General features: G+C 38.8%; 1 protein-coding gene across 1 annotated transcript in view; it reads left to right on the top strand.

Annotated features, from left to right (window-relative positions):
• Positions 1 to 18,261, top strand: part of LOC126195387 (protein piccolo) — a 645,505-nt gene that overhangs the window by 140,117 nt on the left and 487,127 nt on the right. Inside the window, exon 8 of the mRNA XM_049933978.1 lies at positions 4,086 to 4,197. Within this exon, the coding sequence (XP_049789935.1) occupies positions 4,086 to 4,197 (112 nt within the window). The remainder of the gene's footprint in view (positions 1 to 4,085; positions 4,198 to 18,261) is intronic.

Raw genomic sequence — 18,261 nt, 5'->3', positions numbered from 1 at the left:
ACATATACAGACACAAGCAGACATATTGGTCTTTAAATATGTCTGCTTGTGTCTGTATATGTGTGGATGGATATGTGTGTGTGTGCGAGTGTATACCCGTCCTTTTTTCCCCCTAAGGTAAGTCTTTCCGCTCCCGGGATTGGAATGACCACATCCTTTCGTCTTTCCCTCTCCTTCCCTCTTTCCTGATGAGGCAACAAGTTTGTTGCGAAAGCTTGAATTTTGTGTGTATGTTTGTGTGTCTGTCGACCTGCCAGCACTTTCATTTGGTAAGTCACATCATCTTTGTTTTTAGATATATTTTTCCCACGTGGAATGTTTCCCTCTATTATAACCTGCCAGCACTTTCATTTGGTAAGTCACATCATTTTATATATATATATATATATATATATATATATATATATATATATATATATATATATATATATATAATATGTGTGTGTGTGTGTGTGTGTGTGTGTGTGTGCGAGTGTATACCCGTCCTTTTTTCCTCCTAAGGTAGGTCTTTCCGCTCCCGGGATTGGAATGACTCCTTACCTTCTCCCTTAAAACCCACATCCTTTCGTCTTTCCCTCTCCTTCCCTCTTTCCTGATGAGGCAACAGTTTGTTGCGAAAGCTTGAATTTTGTGTGTATGTTTGTGTTCGTTTGTGTGTCTGTCGACCTGCCAGCACTTTCATTTGGTAAGTCACATCATCTATATACCCGTCCTTTTTTCCCCCTAAGGTAAGTCTTTCCGCTCCCGGGATTGGCATGACTCCTTACCCTCTCCCTTAAAACCCAAATCCTTTCGTCTTTCCCTCTCCTTCCCTCTTTCCTGACGAGGCAACCGTTGGTTGCGAAAGCTAGAATTTTGTGTGTATGTTTGTGTTTGTTTGTGTGTCTATCAACCTGCCAGCGCTTTTGTTTGGTAAGTCACATCATCTTTGTTTTTAGATATGTTTAAATATGTTAGCTACGCAAATGTATTTCCAAAATGTCATTACTCTGCGTCAGTCTGTCAAATTGGGTGAAATCAATGCTGCATCCTCCTTAAGCTGTCTTGGTGGTGGCGCTGCTTGTGTGTTCACCAGGAGGTGTGCCTTCAAGCCCTCTGTGGATTGATGAGGCCTTTACACAGTTTATTGCCAACCTTGATAGGCATTCTGCCTGGTGTGGTATCAATAAGGTGGGGGTGGGTCATTTGAAAAGGATATTACTATTTTCTTTCCCAATTCTTGTCCAATCCCTCTCTGATAATCTTGTCAGTATGATACTAAATCATTGTTTCTTTCCCTCACTCTTTGAACAGAAATTCTCTGCAGAACCATTGGTTGCACTTGATTCACTGTTAGCAAATCACAGTTGCACGTTTAAGTTGCCAAATATATGATTAGCTCTGAATGATAGATCTCTGCTTCAGTCTGAATATGTGTAGTACCAGCTGTGTTCAGAAATAGCATCATGTTTTCATTTGTTTTAAATTGTGAAATGACAATAAATAATAAGTTAAACATAATAGAGGATTTGTCTCTGTCATTGGCATGTTAGATTTTGTTTCTTTGGCATTCCAAAGTAAAACATGTTGGCTTTTTACATTATCATTGGCCTTTAAAATTATTGGAAATCCAAGTACAGGAACTTTACAATATTCACTGTATTGTATGAACAATGTATAAAAGAAGCCACATTGCTTTTCTGTGTTTTATTATGTAAATTGGTGCATGCCTGTGTTGCGATCTGAGTATGGTGACTTTATAGTATTTATAACTTTTAGTGTTTTACCTATATACAATTATATAATAGCAAACATTCATAAGAATAGACAAGTGATATCTCTCTCTGAGTAGTACAGTGCAGAGAGGGGAAAAAAAGAAACATTTGAGGGATATTATTCTGATACTGGCAAAGGTGTACTTTCTAATGGAGAAAAATGCTCAAGCTGACAAATATAAGGTAAATACACTTAGTAGGTCAATGTACATTAGCACTGTCACAGGACATGTAGTAGCAAAAGCATACCATTGTCACAGGACATGTAGTAGCAAAAGCAATCGTAATCACTGACTTAAAAAAAGACTCTGTGTGACTAGTTTTTAATGAACAATCTTAAAGAAGAGTTCTTTAAACATAATCAGACCACTGATGCTTCTGTGTGACTGCTTAATCCAAGCAGGCAGTTTTCCTTATCTACTGACAACTTTTAAGGTAGTTCCACTTCATAAAAAAGGATGGAAGGGATAATGTAAATAATCAGTTTCCTATTTATATTTTAAAAACAATTGTAAAAATTGCTTACGACACTCATGGAATTTAAAATAAAAAACAAAGTTCTTTGCTGTGGACAACGTGAATTCAGAAATAAGTAGTCCACAGTAACTGTTACATATTAGTGCAGAAACTGCTAACACCATGAAAGAAAACTTTAACAAAAGTTGCCAGTGTCCAAAACAAGGATATTTACACTCTCTATTTATCTCTGCTAGTCATCACTCAGTTGATAACAGTACATGTTCTGTCCCTTTCTAGAGGAACGAGACTCGCTGAAGTGAGATATACACTTTGCAATCACAACTGTTCATTACAAGAACTAAACTATTTACAACTTATGGAAAAATGTCTGCAAAACTAAAGATCTGTAATGTACTGAGGAACAAGTAAGATTAACAATGACACAGTCCCATGAGGCTGGTAACTTGTAGGCAGTCTCCTGCTTAGCAGCAGCTGCTGTGACAACACAATCGTCTGAGACTGAGAGGTCATAGGCAGTCTACTGGGAATGACATAGTCCCACAAGGTGTTGAGCACGAGGGCAGTCACAACAAATACTGCATAGTGTTGCCCTTGGAGTGGCTGGTGGAAGGGCAGCATCCTCAGAACGAGGGCAGCACGGCACCAAAGCGGCTGCAGCAGCTGGTGTCCATAGCAGAGATTTGAGGTGTGGTGGCTGTTGGTTGCTCGGTATGTAATGAGCTCTCCGTGGACAGAGCACCAACTCGAGTACATGCCTTTGGAAGGAGGCATGCGTGGTATCATGAGCATGTGACTGTGTGGACGTAAATTAGTTCTCACAACTACAGTGCCCTGTGCTGCGACTTGCATGCCATGTAGTGGCAAGACTGGTGCCCCCAAATACTGTGATGACTGCTGCTGGCTTGACTGCACACAGTACCTTGCTTCTTCCGTTTACAGATAACCTCCTAGGTGAGGCAGGGCCCATAATTTGCCTGCAAAACATACATGTAAGTGTGGTGGCAAAAATATGCAGGAGGCAGCCCTACATCATCAACAATACAGAAACAAAATTTTAAAATAATGGTTGCAAAGCAATTTTAAATGGATTATCTGAAAGGAAAAACACATAATTTTTATTGAAATTTTGCAGTAAAAAAAAGAAAGGGTATGAAATACTATCATCCTTGCTTGTATTCGGTCCTTGATTTAGGGTCTTATTTTTGGGGAACTCGTAAGCAACTATCCATATTTCAGTATTGCAAAAGAGGCCCTTTGCAATCATTACTGGATGCAAACCGAGGGAGTCATGTAAATCACTCATTATGATCTCAGCTACTCCTCCACCATGTATCTACATTGTTGAATCTCTTCCATTCTTTGAGGTAAGTGTAATAGATATGAGCATCCTACTGCTGTATTCAGAACAACATGTCCCTCTGTCACAAAGGTATGTTTCACATGGAAGTATATCTTAATCACGGACTTATAAGTAATATAACAGCAATTATTGAGGTAAAAATCTTCAGTTTTATGTTTACAGCATTTCCACTTTTACTCAGGTAATAAATCTTTAAACATGTATTATTTCACCTCTAATTGTATTCATATGCTCATGTTTACACAGATAACTGTTTATGGTGGAGTATTGTAAAAACCACACTTTTGTCCAGTTTTGAATGGACACTTTTCTTGCATAGATGCAGTAGGTCATACAGTGCAGCACAGCAATTTTTGTATGTTAGACTGGTGTTCCTCAGTTGTGAATACTTGGTTCCATCTTGACATTTTTTGTAAATTTTTCTTATTTTCTTATTTTGGTAAGATTAATGTGAGATCAATCACTTTTATCACATTCTCGATCTGTTGCAGGTACCACCAGCCCTTACGGCTCGCCCACCACGAAAAAATTGTTCACCAAAGAACCCAGACAAAAAAGTTAGTGGGTCTAAGAATCCAAATGGTCCTGATAAAACGGAACAAGGTAAGAAATATTTGTAAGAATTTTCATCCGGTATGTTGAGATATTTCATTGCATCACAGTTGTACTCTTCTTGTGATTCAGTACAACTACATGTAAGCTTGATTGTAATTTATTATTCACCAAAACTTTTGAAATATGTTGCATAAAGTTTCTACAGAAGGGCTCAGGAAATCCTTTTTTAGATTGTCGTGTATGATGAGTGAAACGTAGTTTGTGTAAAACAGCCACCCTTGTTGAAATTTTCTATTGAAGACCTTGTCATTTTTCTGAAGATACAGCACATACACCGAAAGAGTGGGAAGTGATATTATCGTTCTTTCTTCCTTATTATTGAAACTTAGCCACTTTCAGTTATTACGTGTTTTACAGTACAACCGAAGCATTGCCTTTTTTCCATTTTAGATACATGCAGGTAAGCACCAGTGATAAAAAAAAATCATGCAAGGCCATTATAAACAAACCTGTCAGTATCCATATGTTTCAAAATATACCAGTCAGTGAAAGTTACCTATTTTGTTCAGTGCATAGACAAATAATCATACCCTTCATAAGGTTGGGTGTCACTGTTAGCCATAAATAGTATGGTAAAGTGATGATGAATTTTGAGCCTTTGCTAAGAAAATTTTCTCATCGTTAACTTCACAAAAGTGAGGTGAAAGAAAAACTGTAGAAATGAGGAGGCAAGTCTAGAGAAGAAGATTTTCTTATGCATTTAAATGACAGGTTACTAGAGTTCTCAGCCTGATAGCTACAGCTTCATACTACACATTGTAATGAATAAATCTCAAATTAACAGTCATGACTTAGTGTTGTGATCACTATTTGCAGATCCAATTACATGTTTTTAAATGTGTTATTAATTCAGAAAGTTACCTACTTGAGCTTCACAGAAGAACATCAGAAATATCTGTTCGCAAATTCCAGGGTTTTGAGGACGAAACAGACACTTGTTAAGAGGCCATTCTGACCACTCAATTCCATTTGGAAGGGAAAGATTAATATGTGCCCTTTTCTTCTTGACACAATCTCTGGTTAACAACACATCATATGTCTACAAAAGCTACTAAATTAATTAATGTTGGTGGTATCATGTTTTTTAATCTGTGTTTTGAAGGGAAATTAACAATAAAGTAAATCAAATAATTATCTTTTTCTGTTCTCAGAAAATTAGTAGAGTAATAAGTTCATTTCAGAGTGTCATTTCAACAAGTTCCTTTCATGTCATCTTGGCAGGGAATCTATTCTGCGGTTCAAGACAGAATAGAAATAAGAGTGCATGAAAATCGACTGCTTGCAGCAATGACATATCTGAATTTGCCAGTAGTTTTGTGTGACTAGAGCACCAACAAGGGACATTGTAACACTACAGGTACTGTTCTGTCCCTCCCTGTCTGTTGGATGCCATACTTAACATTCCTAGTACCTGGTGACATTACATGCAAGTTCTATCATTTCCTAATACACTATCCATCGGTGACACTGATTTAATTGTTTGTTATTGACCCACATATGGAATAATATGGCAGTCTGTCATATTTCAGTTGTCTGCTGAAGCTACAGTGTTGTGCAGTGTTTCTTATCTCGTATCACATGGCATCTGTATCATGTTTCCATGACCTACTGCAATTTTCAAACTGTGGAATAGAATGACTTTGGTTGTGTAAGTAGGTACTTAATATATAACACTCTTTTATGTATCATACTTTCATTCAGCCTTGCGTGTAGTGCTGAAGGCAGTTATATGTTGGCAAACACTCACAATATACAGAATTGGCATCACTGCTTCATAAAAATAACATAGGTGTTTCTTTGCCTGATTTTACTTGTAACTATATTATCTGTCAAACTGTCTAAAATTGAACAATGTAATTAACTCTCTCACTGCTTGTGGAGGCTTCAGTATGACTAAATTACAGCCTACTTCCCATACTCTTGGAGGCTGTCTCTCCACTTGGAGACCGCAACTCCACTGACTCTAAGGTTGATATCATTGTTGGTTTGAACTGAACTTCGTGCACCTTCATAAACTCAAGAGTAATTGGGTTCATTATATGTTCCCCACCTATTCTTACTAAATTTTATTTATTATGAATTTATATACTGTGGCATCTTTTTATGATAACTGAGAAGTTTCCTGAGTTTTGGGTTTCTAAGTCATTAAGATTTTTAAATATGATTATATTCAAGTTGTTACCTGTTTGAAGGTTGAGGCCGCTGCATCCATTACCAACAGCACCTTCTTCTTTCCCCTGTGGGCTGTGTGTTGGCCCAGATCCTGCTGCCTACCATTTCAGTGGCAACAGAAGCTTGCTCTATAAGTGACTTTTGAAGGTGATTTAACTCAGGTCAACAGTTTTTTAATAAAAATGCTAGGAATGTGCCATATATAATTGAAGCATCACAACAGTACAGACCGATAGTGCACTCATTGCGTGGCCATTACCCTACTTCCTGTATTCCAACTGCTGACACTCTCGCTTCCGAGCACATGCAATTGGCCTGCTGTGTGGGATTCCAGAAAATGAAAGACATTGTCAGAACATTTTGGCTGAATTTTTGTGTGGATTTCACCAGTGCAATTCACCAAGGAAACCTGCATTTGTATGTACAGTTATCTGTTAATTTACTATCATGTACATGATCAGAGTTGAAATAGCTGTTTGTTATACCACAAAGATTAGAGAATATGTTCATTTGGTATTTCCTATTCAGGAATGTGCAATCCATCATAGCCTAGTATATGTATAGTTTGTCCTGCATCATTTAAGTGAGTCAAACAATACTCATTTCTGACAAAAGTATATTCATTTATCAATTTCTTTACTTTCGGTTGCACAGCTGCTGGGAAATTGTTAAAGTTTGGAAACAGCCCTGCAGGGAAGTGAGCTTTAATCAGAAATAAAAACTTGCTGGTACATCACATAATTTTTTATTTATTTGTCAGATAGGACAAAAGCATCTATGCGCTGGAAAGTTTACTAATATTTGAGTTGCTATTTTACCTCATACTGCTGGGAACTCTCACTTACCATCGTTGGCTATACAATGGCATTTATATTACAATGAAGATTCTGTGCTTATTTCTGGACTATAATGGCATGCCACTTTACAGCATCTACTTGTAAACTGAAATGCAAGTGACAACATTTATATAATTATCATTATTTAAGAATTAAAATAGAAACTGATGGAGGCAAGTTTTGCTGTATGCACTATTCATTTTGATATTGTTCCCTTCAATCACACACAGGGGTGATAGGTATAGATTGTCTTGTTATGAAGTGATATTTGATTTTTTTTTCCTTTTATGCTTATGGAATTCACATTTGCTTCTCTCCTTGTCTATCGAATGAAAGTAAATGAACCGTGTTTCAGATAGTGATTTTAATTAACTTCATTTCTTGAGACCTGAGTTTCTCCTGGTGTAAGCAGTGTTCAAATGACTTATGGAATTGCAGCCAGGTGACATCGTCAACAAGCACTGATACTTCGACATGAGCGCACCCTGCCAATTTCAAGGCATATCTACAACAAATAAGTGCTCTGGAAGTGAATTTAAAACCTTGGTTTTCAGGGAAACTCTGGAAACATAACATTTCCACACACTGTAAACACTAGTGCCATCACAAACTAATGATGATCGATGTCAGAAGTACTTATAGTGAGTGTGTGAATGTTACCGTTCTGGAGTTTCTCTGAAAATCAAGGTTTTAAAATCCATTGCACAGCAATTACATGCCCCAATTATGCCTTGAAAATGGCAGGGTGTGTTCCTGTTGAAACATGGACAGTTGTCAATGATATCACCCAGCTGCATTCCTGTAAATTATTTGAACTTCATTTCTTATTTTGCAAATTTGATGTCTTTCTATAGTGCAGATGGTTAGTCATTTTGTTTGGACTGAAACTTACAATGTAAATCTTGGACACAGTAATCACTATCACATAGATGCATGCCTTTAGGAGGAAGATTGCAATTATAAAACACTCATAAAATTGCATTCATGCTCATCAGGTAAGTTTGAAGAAGGACATGGTTACATCAGGTTGCATTTCAAATTACTTTTTTTCTGGACTACCAGTTTCGGGCACGGTCCATTCTCAAGTGCATCTATAGCAACAGATGTGGATACATCACCCTTATCTCATCAATAAATAAATAAAATTCATGTGCCCTCCGTATTTGTGCATAGCATGGTCAAGAGTGTTCATCTTGAAATGCGTAGCTATAAATTGCACTAAGACACATTTGTTCATAGAACTGACATGTGACATGTGAAAACGAGTCTTTCCTGCTGGATTGGCTATGAGTGGTATCCACAAGTTCTTTTTCCCCATTACTGCTTAAGTCTCTGTATCTGTTGATGACAGTTCTTCATTTCTGATGGTATCGTTGGCAATTTGGCATTTAAAAATATGGTGGCAATGTCTATAATGGAAACAATTAAAGAAAGTATGCAGGGTACTGGTACCTGTAACAGTCAAGTGGTTCAGATGGCATATTGCATTTGAGTCATATTGCAGAAGGATTGGTTGTTGGCAGATGAGGGGCTGAGCATGCAGCCCAAGGTAGATTGGTAGCTGAATGGTGAACAAGCACATTTCAGTCTGTGAAGAAGATTCCACGTGAAGAACTCATTCCATGACAGTGTGGGCATGATTACATATGTGTTATCCCAGTGGTACAATCATTTATCTTGCCTTAAATGCCCAATGTTGACCAACAACACAGGCTCTGCAATGTCTCTGGATTTCACATTTCCCACTACACCATGATTTGTTAGCTTTGAGAGATTTCTCTTATGTTTCGTGATGGGTCAAATGCATCCAACGGTGTGAATGTGACACATACATTGCTGAATGTGGTATTTTGCTTACCAGGAGTGACCAAGAACCATTGAGATAATATATGGTCATAGGTGAGTCACAGAGTATACTGGAGAGGTGCCATAGGGACATATGTCAGGCATGTCAATATTTTGGAAATGAACTGACATGATATGCCAGTATTCTCATCGGGAACTGGAATAGCATCATATTACATGGTTGTGCACCAATGGAGGTGTTCCCCTAGATACTGTAACAGGTGTGGTCCATAGCAATGACATCTTCCAGTTACAGGCCACACTTTTTTGTGGCCTGGTAGTTATCTGATGAATAGGATACTATAGTGTGCATAAATAAGACTCTAAGAATAGCCACCCTGACATTGCCATCACAGACCATTGCTGACCTTCAGATGACTCTCGTCCAGATTGGGAGTGTTGTTGCAAACCATGCTGAATACCTCATCTATAGTTTCGGGAGCCATTGTGTTTCCTTGATTGCCATGTGAGAGTATCACAACCCATATTGAGGTTGCGCATGCCGTCAGCAGAGGGCTGCTACATATGGTAAGTACCACCATGCCCAAAGGCTTATTATCTAGTATATCTTGAGTATTTATCACTGTGTCTTGTATCATAGTGGTTCCACAACACTGTTCGTGCACATGTTACCACCATATTTCATGTTTTACAAGTCCAAAAATCCCTTAATGTATGGACTTAAGTGTGTATGTGCACACAAGAGTGCAAAAAGTTAGTGAAGGTATTTGTATTGCTCTAGATAACATTTTGATTTTAAAGTTTAACACACACACCATTTCAAAATTTAATGTATATAAAAATATTGTAGTCTTTTATTTCAGGTAAAAGTAACAAAACTAGAAGTAATTTGGAAAATATTAGGAAATGAATAAAGATAAGTTTGTCAGAGAATTGGGGTGAGTAGTTACTAAGATGAAAATTAAGAAAAGTTCTTGAACAAAAGTAGGTACAAGGAACCAAAAGAAACATGAAACTTCATAGTTTTATCCAAATATTGAGTTCTCTTGAATCTATACACAGACGGGTTTCCCAACATTGACAGTGTTAAACTTATTCCTTCCATTACTTATGTTACACACTGGACTTTTGCACTATTGGTGAGACGAGACCTGAAGGCTGAATGCAAAATACCCTATATTGTGAATTTCGTAGTGGTGGTGGTAGTAGGAGAAGAAGAAGAATTAGGTAAAATGTGGAGCACGCTGTGGACTATAGGAAGGGCTAAGCAGTGCAATTTATTGACTATAAATTTTTTTCCTCTTTTTATCGGTAGGCTGGAATATTCCTCGGTTATCCATGGTTTTTCTCCTATCCACATTTACATCAGTAATGAATAATGGTGTCCTTTTGTGCCATCATTTTATTTCTGTCTTTATTACATTCCATTCATCTAGTTGCTGCCTCAGAGAATTTGTGATTCATCTAATTCTGTCCGTAATTTTTAGTTTTCCAATTCATCATATACCCATTTTTCTTTTTCTTTAGCGTACTGATCGTGACTGCTAGGTTATAATTGAGTCTAATTTCTGCACTAGTGTATGTTTTGTGGTATGGTATTTGATTTGTAGATATTTATCTAAGTATGATACAGTTCTGTTAATATGTTTCTGTGCCTCCTGATTCTTTTGAAGTACACATTTTTCTGTGGTTTTGGAAGAGGATGTTTACTCCAAGTAAGTGAAACCTACTGCATAACTCTAAAAACATCCCTCATTTCTCATTTCTTTCCTGTAGCCCATACTTTGATCATTCATGTGCCTGGCAGAGGAGGTTGAGAATACCAGCCTTCCTCATGGAGTTTCAATGAAGCTCGCAATTTGCAGCATTGTCCCCAGAACAGATCATGGTCTCCTGGTTGTGAGTCAAATGGAAGACTTGAATCAGAGACGTTAAGTTGCGCCATAAGGTTGAGAACTGTAGGATCCCCCTAAATGGATCAGGTGTGCACTACCCATCAGAGGCTGCTGCCCAGGTAGCGGATTGTGTGTGCGGGGTGCACACACTTTTTTTTTTTTTAGATAGGTGGTTCCATCCCATTCAGATAATAATAACTGGAGGAAACCCAGAAATATCAGCGTAAGATCCAAAAAAGTGCGCCCTGCAGGTGACTATATTATGCAGAGCATTTGCAGTGAAATGTCAGAGTTTGAAGCTCTCCTAAAAGGCAGGCACAGAAAGCTGGTTATAACTGGATGTTGACAATGTGACATTTTTGGGAAATTGCACAGTAGACAAGAAACTCAAATCCACCAAGATAGAAATTGACTGCTTGCTAGATTGTTTGGGCAAAACTCAGTATCAAGGATGAGCATAAAATTGTAGTTGGATCCTTCTGTTGATCACCAGACTTATCTCCTGATGTTGCCAAAAACTGTTGCATCATGTGTGACATTTTAATTTACTACTTCCTTGCTACTAATTCTGTTCACAACAAATTTTGCAGACTGTATCCAAATCTTCTGCTGAATATATCTACAAAATTATATCATTGCTCAGTACACAGTTCAGGAGATATGATGTCATAAACGTTAAGCATAAGGTCAGATGCTGCATGGTAAGGGTGTGGGTGCACAGCTGTAAGTAAATACCTGGGCAACCCCAGGTTTCTCCACTACTGTACTGTAAAAGTGTTCTCAAAGAATAGCTTATAACATCAACTAACCATCTGTAATGACTGTCATTGTATACTTCTACTCTTCTCTTCATTTGTCCACGACTGCAGGAAACTGTATGGGATTCATGGATCTGCCATGCTGCTGAAAGTGTCAGTTGTGAAAATATTGTGCACTAGTGTTATTCACAGGAACTGAAACTCTGCAAGTATCTCAGTTGTCAACCCACCAGCAGTAAAAACCTGATAACAGTGGACTTCATACGTGCATTTTTTCATGATTTAGTGAGATGATATAAGCTATTCAATAAAGTGAGATGAATTAAACTTCACACTATTTGAAGAAATACATTGGGTAGTGGTCTGATGATTTGTAGGGAAAAGAAATTGAAAGAAAAGCCCACTAATGATGATGAAGTCTCAGTGAAACGACTTTGTATCCCAGCGTGTTTTGCACTAAAGTGGCCCCACAAATCCCATACTTAGATATGTAGATTCTGTTTAGTGACCTATTTGCATCTCAAATAGTTCTTTTTCATGGTGTCCAAGAAAAATATGTGTGGCTATCTGAAAGTTTATAAATGAAAGGTTATGGTTAGTGATATTCCATCCTTAAAGTGGTTTTATCCACTTGCGTAATTCACATATATAACTAGAAACACATTGTGGCTTTATCTTATGTCTCTAACATTTATTCAGTGCTGTGACCATCACTGTATTTATTTCTTCAGATATTATAAAGTTGTTATTATAGTGGAAAGGTAGGAAGGGAACAACGTACAAAAATTAGCATACACAACCAGTCACATAGAACAACCTAATGATGCAGAAATGTATCTGTGGGTATTTGTGTATGGCTGTATGTACTATAGCAGAATGTTACCAGAGTCTTTGAGAACAGTATGAGTCTTTGTTTGTGTGAACATAGACTGAAGAACCAAAATATTATGACCACTACACAAAGGAAAATACAAATTGAACAGATACATATGAGGATTCAGTCTACTGATTATAAGGGCCACAAAAGGGAAATTTCAGTAACACACGTTGAAAATGGTGGAGTTTGTCATTTGTTCACATACATCTGTTGTGAGTGTCTGTGGAAAGTTGTTAATGGACACTGAAACCACAAAGTGGCAACAAGCATTGGACATCCACCACTCATCAAAGAATGTTGAGTTCAGAGGCTTGCCCACTCTGTAAAGTAGAACAAGCAGCAATCTGTGGTAGATTGGATAACAGAGTGCTATGCTGGTGCAGGCACAAATGTTTTGGAGCACAACGCTCAGCACACATTGTTGAACATGTGGTTCTGTAGCAGACGGCCTGTTCATGTTCCCCTCTTGTTCCAACTACATTTCCAGTTACAATTGCAGTGACCATGAGATCATCAAGATTGGACCATGAGTCAGTGGAAATGTGTCATCTAGTTGAAGGACTTACATTTCTTGTTAAACCAGGTGGATGGTTCGGTCCTGATACACCATCCCTCAGGCAATGGGCTGCTTGAAACATGCACCACTCCACAGATGCAAGCCAATGGGCTACAGTGTTGTGCTTTGGGGACATTCATTTCAGCTTCTGTGAGATATGCAGTGTAATTGAAGATATCCTGACAGCTGTAGACTGTGTAAACATTATTGTGGACCACATGCATCCCTTCATGCTTGACATCTTCCCCGACAGTGGTGGAATCTTTGCAGCAGGATAACTGCCTGTGTTGTAAACTCAAGATCGTGGCACAGTGATTTGAGAAGCATGATAATGAACATGCATAGAACTCTTGGCCATCAAATTTTCCTAATCTGAACACAATGGAACACATCCGGGATGCTATCAGGTGCCAGTTCCACACGTACAAAATACTGGCCCGTAATTTAAGGGAATTATGTAAACAGTGCATAGATAGCTGGTGCCACGTGCCTGTGGAAACCTTACCAAGGACTTGTTGAATCCACATTATGTAGAATCGCTTCTGCATTTCATTCCAAAGTTGGACCAACATGCTGTTAAGCAGGTGATTATAATGTTTTGGCACATTAGGGTATAAAGGTGTGTACATTGTACTAAAGCTGGAAGAAGAAGGGATGCTCGAAAGTTAATTATCTTGTAAGGGCCTTAAGTGTGTTATGGAGCCATTCACTACTCACCTGCAGCTGAATGGATACCTAACTTCATTTTTGTGTATTATGAAACTACTTGTATGAGCTGACAGTGATATATTATGAAAGTTAAGGGAAAACAAAATGTGCTTGGCGCTTTCCGCAGCTAGTCCAGATCTTCATAAAGTGCCAGAGATTAGGTAAGTAAGAACTCAATTTATATTTACAGACCTGACAGGAAATTACTTTTGATTTTTCTCATGTAATGTTTATAAAGATTGATGAATTGTCATTCCACAAGGTAAGTGTTTTAGTTCTGCTCTTTTGCTTAATATTTTGACAAATGTGTTGATCCAGTATTCCACAAATAAGTTTTGTGTTTTTTACAGTAAAAGTCAGAGACCTCTCTTCATTGTGGGAGACAGTAATAATTGTTTGCTTATTTATCTAGTATCATTATCATAATGTCGTAGTCATATAATATTCGTAGTCATATAATATGAAACTAAATTTGTCTTCATTGATTCTTGCATCATGAAACTGCATAGTATATATATTTTCCTCACAGTGCACCTCAGCAATAATTGAGTTACCAGTACATGTTTTCCTGAATAAAGAACGTTTAATTCAAAAAATTTGAATCTAATGGCCGTACAGGCCAAATTCATGTGTAACTACCAGCCAGCAATTAAAAATGTGTTGTTGGGACATAATGCTGCAAACCTCAATATACAGGGTGGTTATAATTAAACTTTTGCTACTTGAATCATTGGAGACTGAAAACTATGTACCACTCAGGTACCCAAATTTATAGGAATGATGATCAGACTGTGCTGCAGGATAAGTGTTGTTTGTAGTGGTTGTGTCATAACTTGCCATTAGATGCTAGAACTAGTATGGCAATGTCAGGTTGAGACACAATCATTACAGTTGCAGACAGTCAACATGGGTCTCAACAAGGTGAGCAGGGCTTTACTTGTAAAGATGTTTTATCAAAACAACAGTAATAGTTCTGCTGCTCTTCGAGAGTATCTGCACCAGGGTTGAAGCTTATGATTCAGAAGTTTGAATCAGCTGGTGATTTGGGAATTGCTCCCGGGAGAGGCTGATGGCCAATTACACCACAAATTGTTGAAGAAGTTACTGTTGCCATTGGCTGAGAATGCTGGCCACAATGTGCGATCTTCAAGTAGTACACGAGTTTTGTCATCAGAGCTGAACATTCTACAGTCCACCATTGTTTTGCGCAATTGTAGAGTAATAAATAATGTGCTTCTAGGCTGTCATGGATGCAGATGGCCATCGCATTGACCGATGTTTGTAACCTGGAATGTAAACATGTTAAGCAACTAAAAAAATTTTATACTCTGATGTGGAAATTAAAATTTGCTTCTTTCATTACTGCTTCTGTTCCATATGTCCTTTCAAATGTTTCCACAAGTTGTCCTGTGATCACTCATTTGTCATTCGAGTCCCTCTCAAGTAGCGAAAGTTTGATTACAATTACCCCAGACACTCATCACTTGACCCTTTGAATGGTTGACTTACATTCCAGAGAGAGAGAGAAGAATTCAAGCATATTCATTGTGATAAATAGCTTAGTCACATCTTATTTAGTTACCGACATCATCTTGTCTTCACATTCTTTCACCTTGACTGTTGTTACGTTGACACTGGCAGACAACTTCTTCATACTGTCATCTTACAAGTTGTCTAATATTGTGCTATTGTCTCATTACGATACGTAACTGCTAACATTATTCTTTGTTGTTGAGAATATGATATGGTATACTTTACTCTGTTCAAGATTTTTTAAACATCTTAAAAATGAGTTCTGTGACTTAATGTTAGTTCTGGAGAAGATATTTCAGAGGAACACTGCTTCACCTTATAACTGAATACCTTAATCAAATTTTTTTTAAAATTTTGAGATGATTTTCAACTCAATTAAGATGTAAATTGGTCATTACCACTTTCTCACCGTTGAGAGGAGAACTGTTCTAATGAACAGACCTATATTAATACTTATATCTAAAAACAAAGATGATGTGACTTACCAAACGAAAGCACTGGCAGGTCAATAGACACACAAACAAACACAAACATACACACAAAATTCTAGCTTTCGCAACCAACGGTTGCTTCGTCAAGAAAGAGGGAAGGAGAGGGAAAGACGAAAGGATGTGGGTTTTAAGGGAGAGGGTAAGGAGTCATTCCAATCCCGGGAGCGGAAAGACTTACCTTAGGGGGAAAAAAGGACGGGTATACACTCGCGCACACATACACATATCCATCCACACATATACAGACACAAGCAGTATAATAAAAATTATTTTTTGGAAATAACGTAATTTCTCATCTAGTGTGCACTCTCGGTGGAACCTCTTGCTATTCTACGTCCAGCAAATTATCACTTAATACTGTGTCTGCATTGGCATTTACTACTCTTAAGAAACTATCCTTTTCTACTTAGTTCTCTGTTTCTGATGATCCGATTCATTAGACCATAATCAAGTTGTCCTTTTTCAGCTGAATCTGTACTTCTTTTCAGTGATGATTTCAACATCGACGGTGCACCTAAACAAATAAAACTGTCGTCTCCGATTAAAGCGCCCTTGTCGAGTCTTTTTGCAGAAATTCTAGGGCAGTGCAAAATCCATTCCCTACTGCAGGTCATATGAGAAATGCCCCATTTGCGCTCTTCGGAGAAAAGTCTGCTTGGAGAAATGCCAGTAGCGTTGCGTGGCGGGGCGGCGCGAGTGGGGGTCGGCCGAAGTGGGATGACACATAAGGACCGGGTGCGAGGGGGAAGCCGGTGGCGGCGGCTGTGGCTGCGGTCAGGTCAGGGGACGCGGCGGCAGCAGCAGCAGCGGCGTGTTGATCCCACGCTGGCCTTATCGATCAGAGCGCGGCGCGCGCAACGTATCCCCACTCCGCCTCGCCTGGCCACGTGAGGCTGCGCTCCTCGACTCTCTCTCTCTCTCTATCTCTCTCTCTCTCTCTCTCTCGGGACAGCTTCCTGTAGCCAGGCTCCGCCAAAAGCTGCTTACTCAGCCGGACAGCCGCTGAATATAGGCCGTCCAGCAGGTAACTGGTGGAAAAACAAGGGCTTGTTCCTCGAAGCATTGACGTTACTGTGTTGAGGTTTATACGCAATGGTCGGTCAAAAAGTAAGAACAGTCCACTGTAACTTGGAAAGTAGTAGATTCCGCGTGTGTCGATTAGCAAGTAACTTCCGCAGAGAAGCTCTACAAGCAGTTGCTGAGATATTTACGCTAGAATAAAAACTTACACAAGTTTATTTCTGTAAGTCGCTTCAGAAGTTGTTTTCTAGAACTTGTTGCAACATTATCCGGTAAGTCACAACGCGGATGAAAGTTATTTTGAGTGATCTTGACAGACGGTCACTGAACAGGATTGTGGCGAAAAATAAAAGCACGACAGCAGCAAGTCACTGCAGAACTGAATGTCGCATTTGCGAACTCCGTCAGCACCAAAGCAACACAAAGGGATCTCCATAAGCAGGGAATTGTAGAGCGAGTTGGAATTCCAAAGCCACCCATCAGTAACAGGGAAACGTACTGACGAAGCCATAAATCCTTGAGTATGGAGCAATGGAAGAAAGTCCTTTGGTCGGAAGAGTCTTTATTTCACACTGTTCCCAGCTTCTGAACGAGTTTACCTCCCAAGAGGGAATCAAGGTTGGGTTTGGTAATGGTTTGGGCAGCCATATTGTGGTATTCCATGGACCTCGTGGTTTTTCTGCAACATCGCTTTATCACCATGGATTATAAGACCATTTTGGCTGATTAGGCCCAGCCTATGTACAACGATTGTTCGCCAACGGTGACGCTGTGTCCCAAGAGGAAAGCTCGCATCGACCAGGATTGGTTTTGCGAGCTCGAGGATGAATTGTCGCATTTCTCCTGTCTCCACAGTCATCAGCTCTCCATATTATTGAGCCTTTATGGTCTACTTCGGAGAGAAAGGTGCGTGATCGCTATCCACCTCCATCGTTGTTACCTGAACTTGTCACTATTTTGCAGGGAGATTGGTACAAGAGCCCCTCGAAAACCATACAGGACGCGTATTTATCGTTCCCATGCTGTAATGCACATGGAAATATCGTCTTTATACGATCGTAAGGAACTGCAGAAAGACTTCGACAAAATTTCCACATGGTATAAAGAATGGTAGCTCTACTTAAATGTGAGTAAATTTAAGATAAAGCCTGCAACAAAAAAATAACCCCATAGCATGTAATTACGATATTAATGGTGCTCACATTGAGCACGTCACATCATATTCGTATTTGGGGCTAATACTAAGAAGTAATCTGAAATGGGACGATCACGTACTTAGATTTGCTGGAAGGGTTATGGGAAAATGCAGTGCATCTGTAAAGGAAATCGTGTGTAAGACTTCAGTGCTACCAATTTTAAAGTTCCGATGTTCTAGAGCTCTTATCAAGTAGGCATAACAA

The sequence above is a fragment of the Schistocerca nitens genome, chromosome 7 (assembly GCF_023898315.1).
Source record: "Schistocerca nitens isolate TAMUIC-IGC-003100 chromosome 7, iqSchNite1.1, whole genome shotgun sequence".
In the NCBI taxonomy this organism is placed as follows: Eukaryota; Metazoa; Arthropoda; class Insecta; order Orthoptera; family Acrididae; genus Schistocerca; species Schistocerca nitens.
Note: the sequence above shows the minus strand (reverse complement) of the source record. Positions and strands in the feature narration are given on the sequence as shown.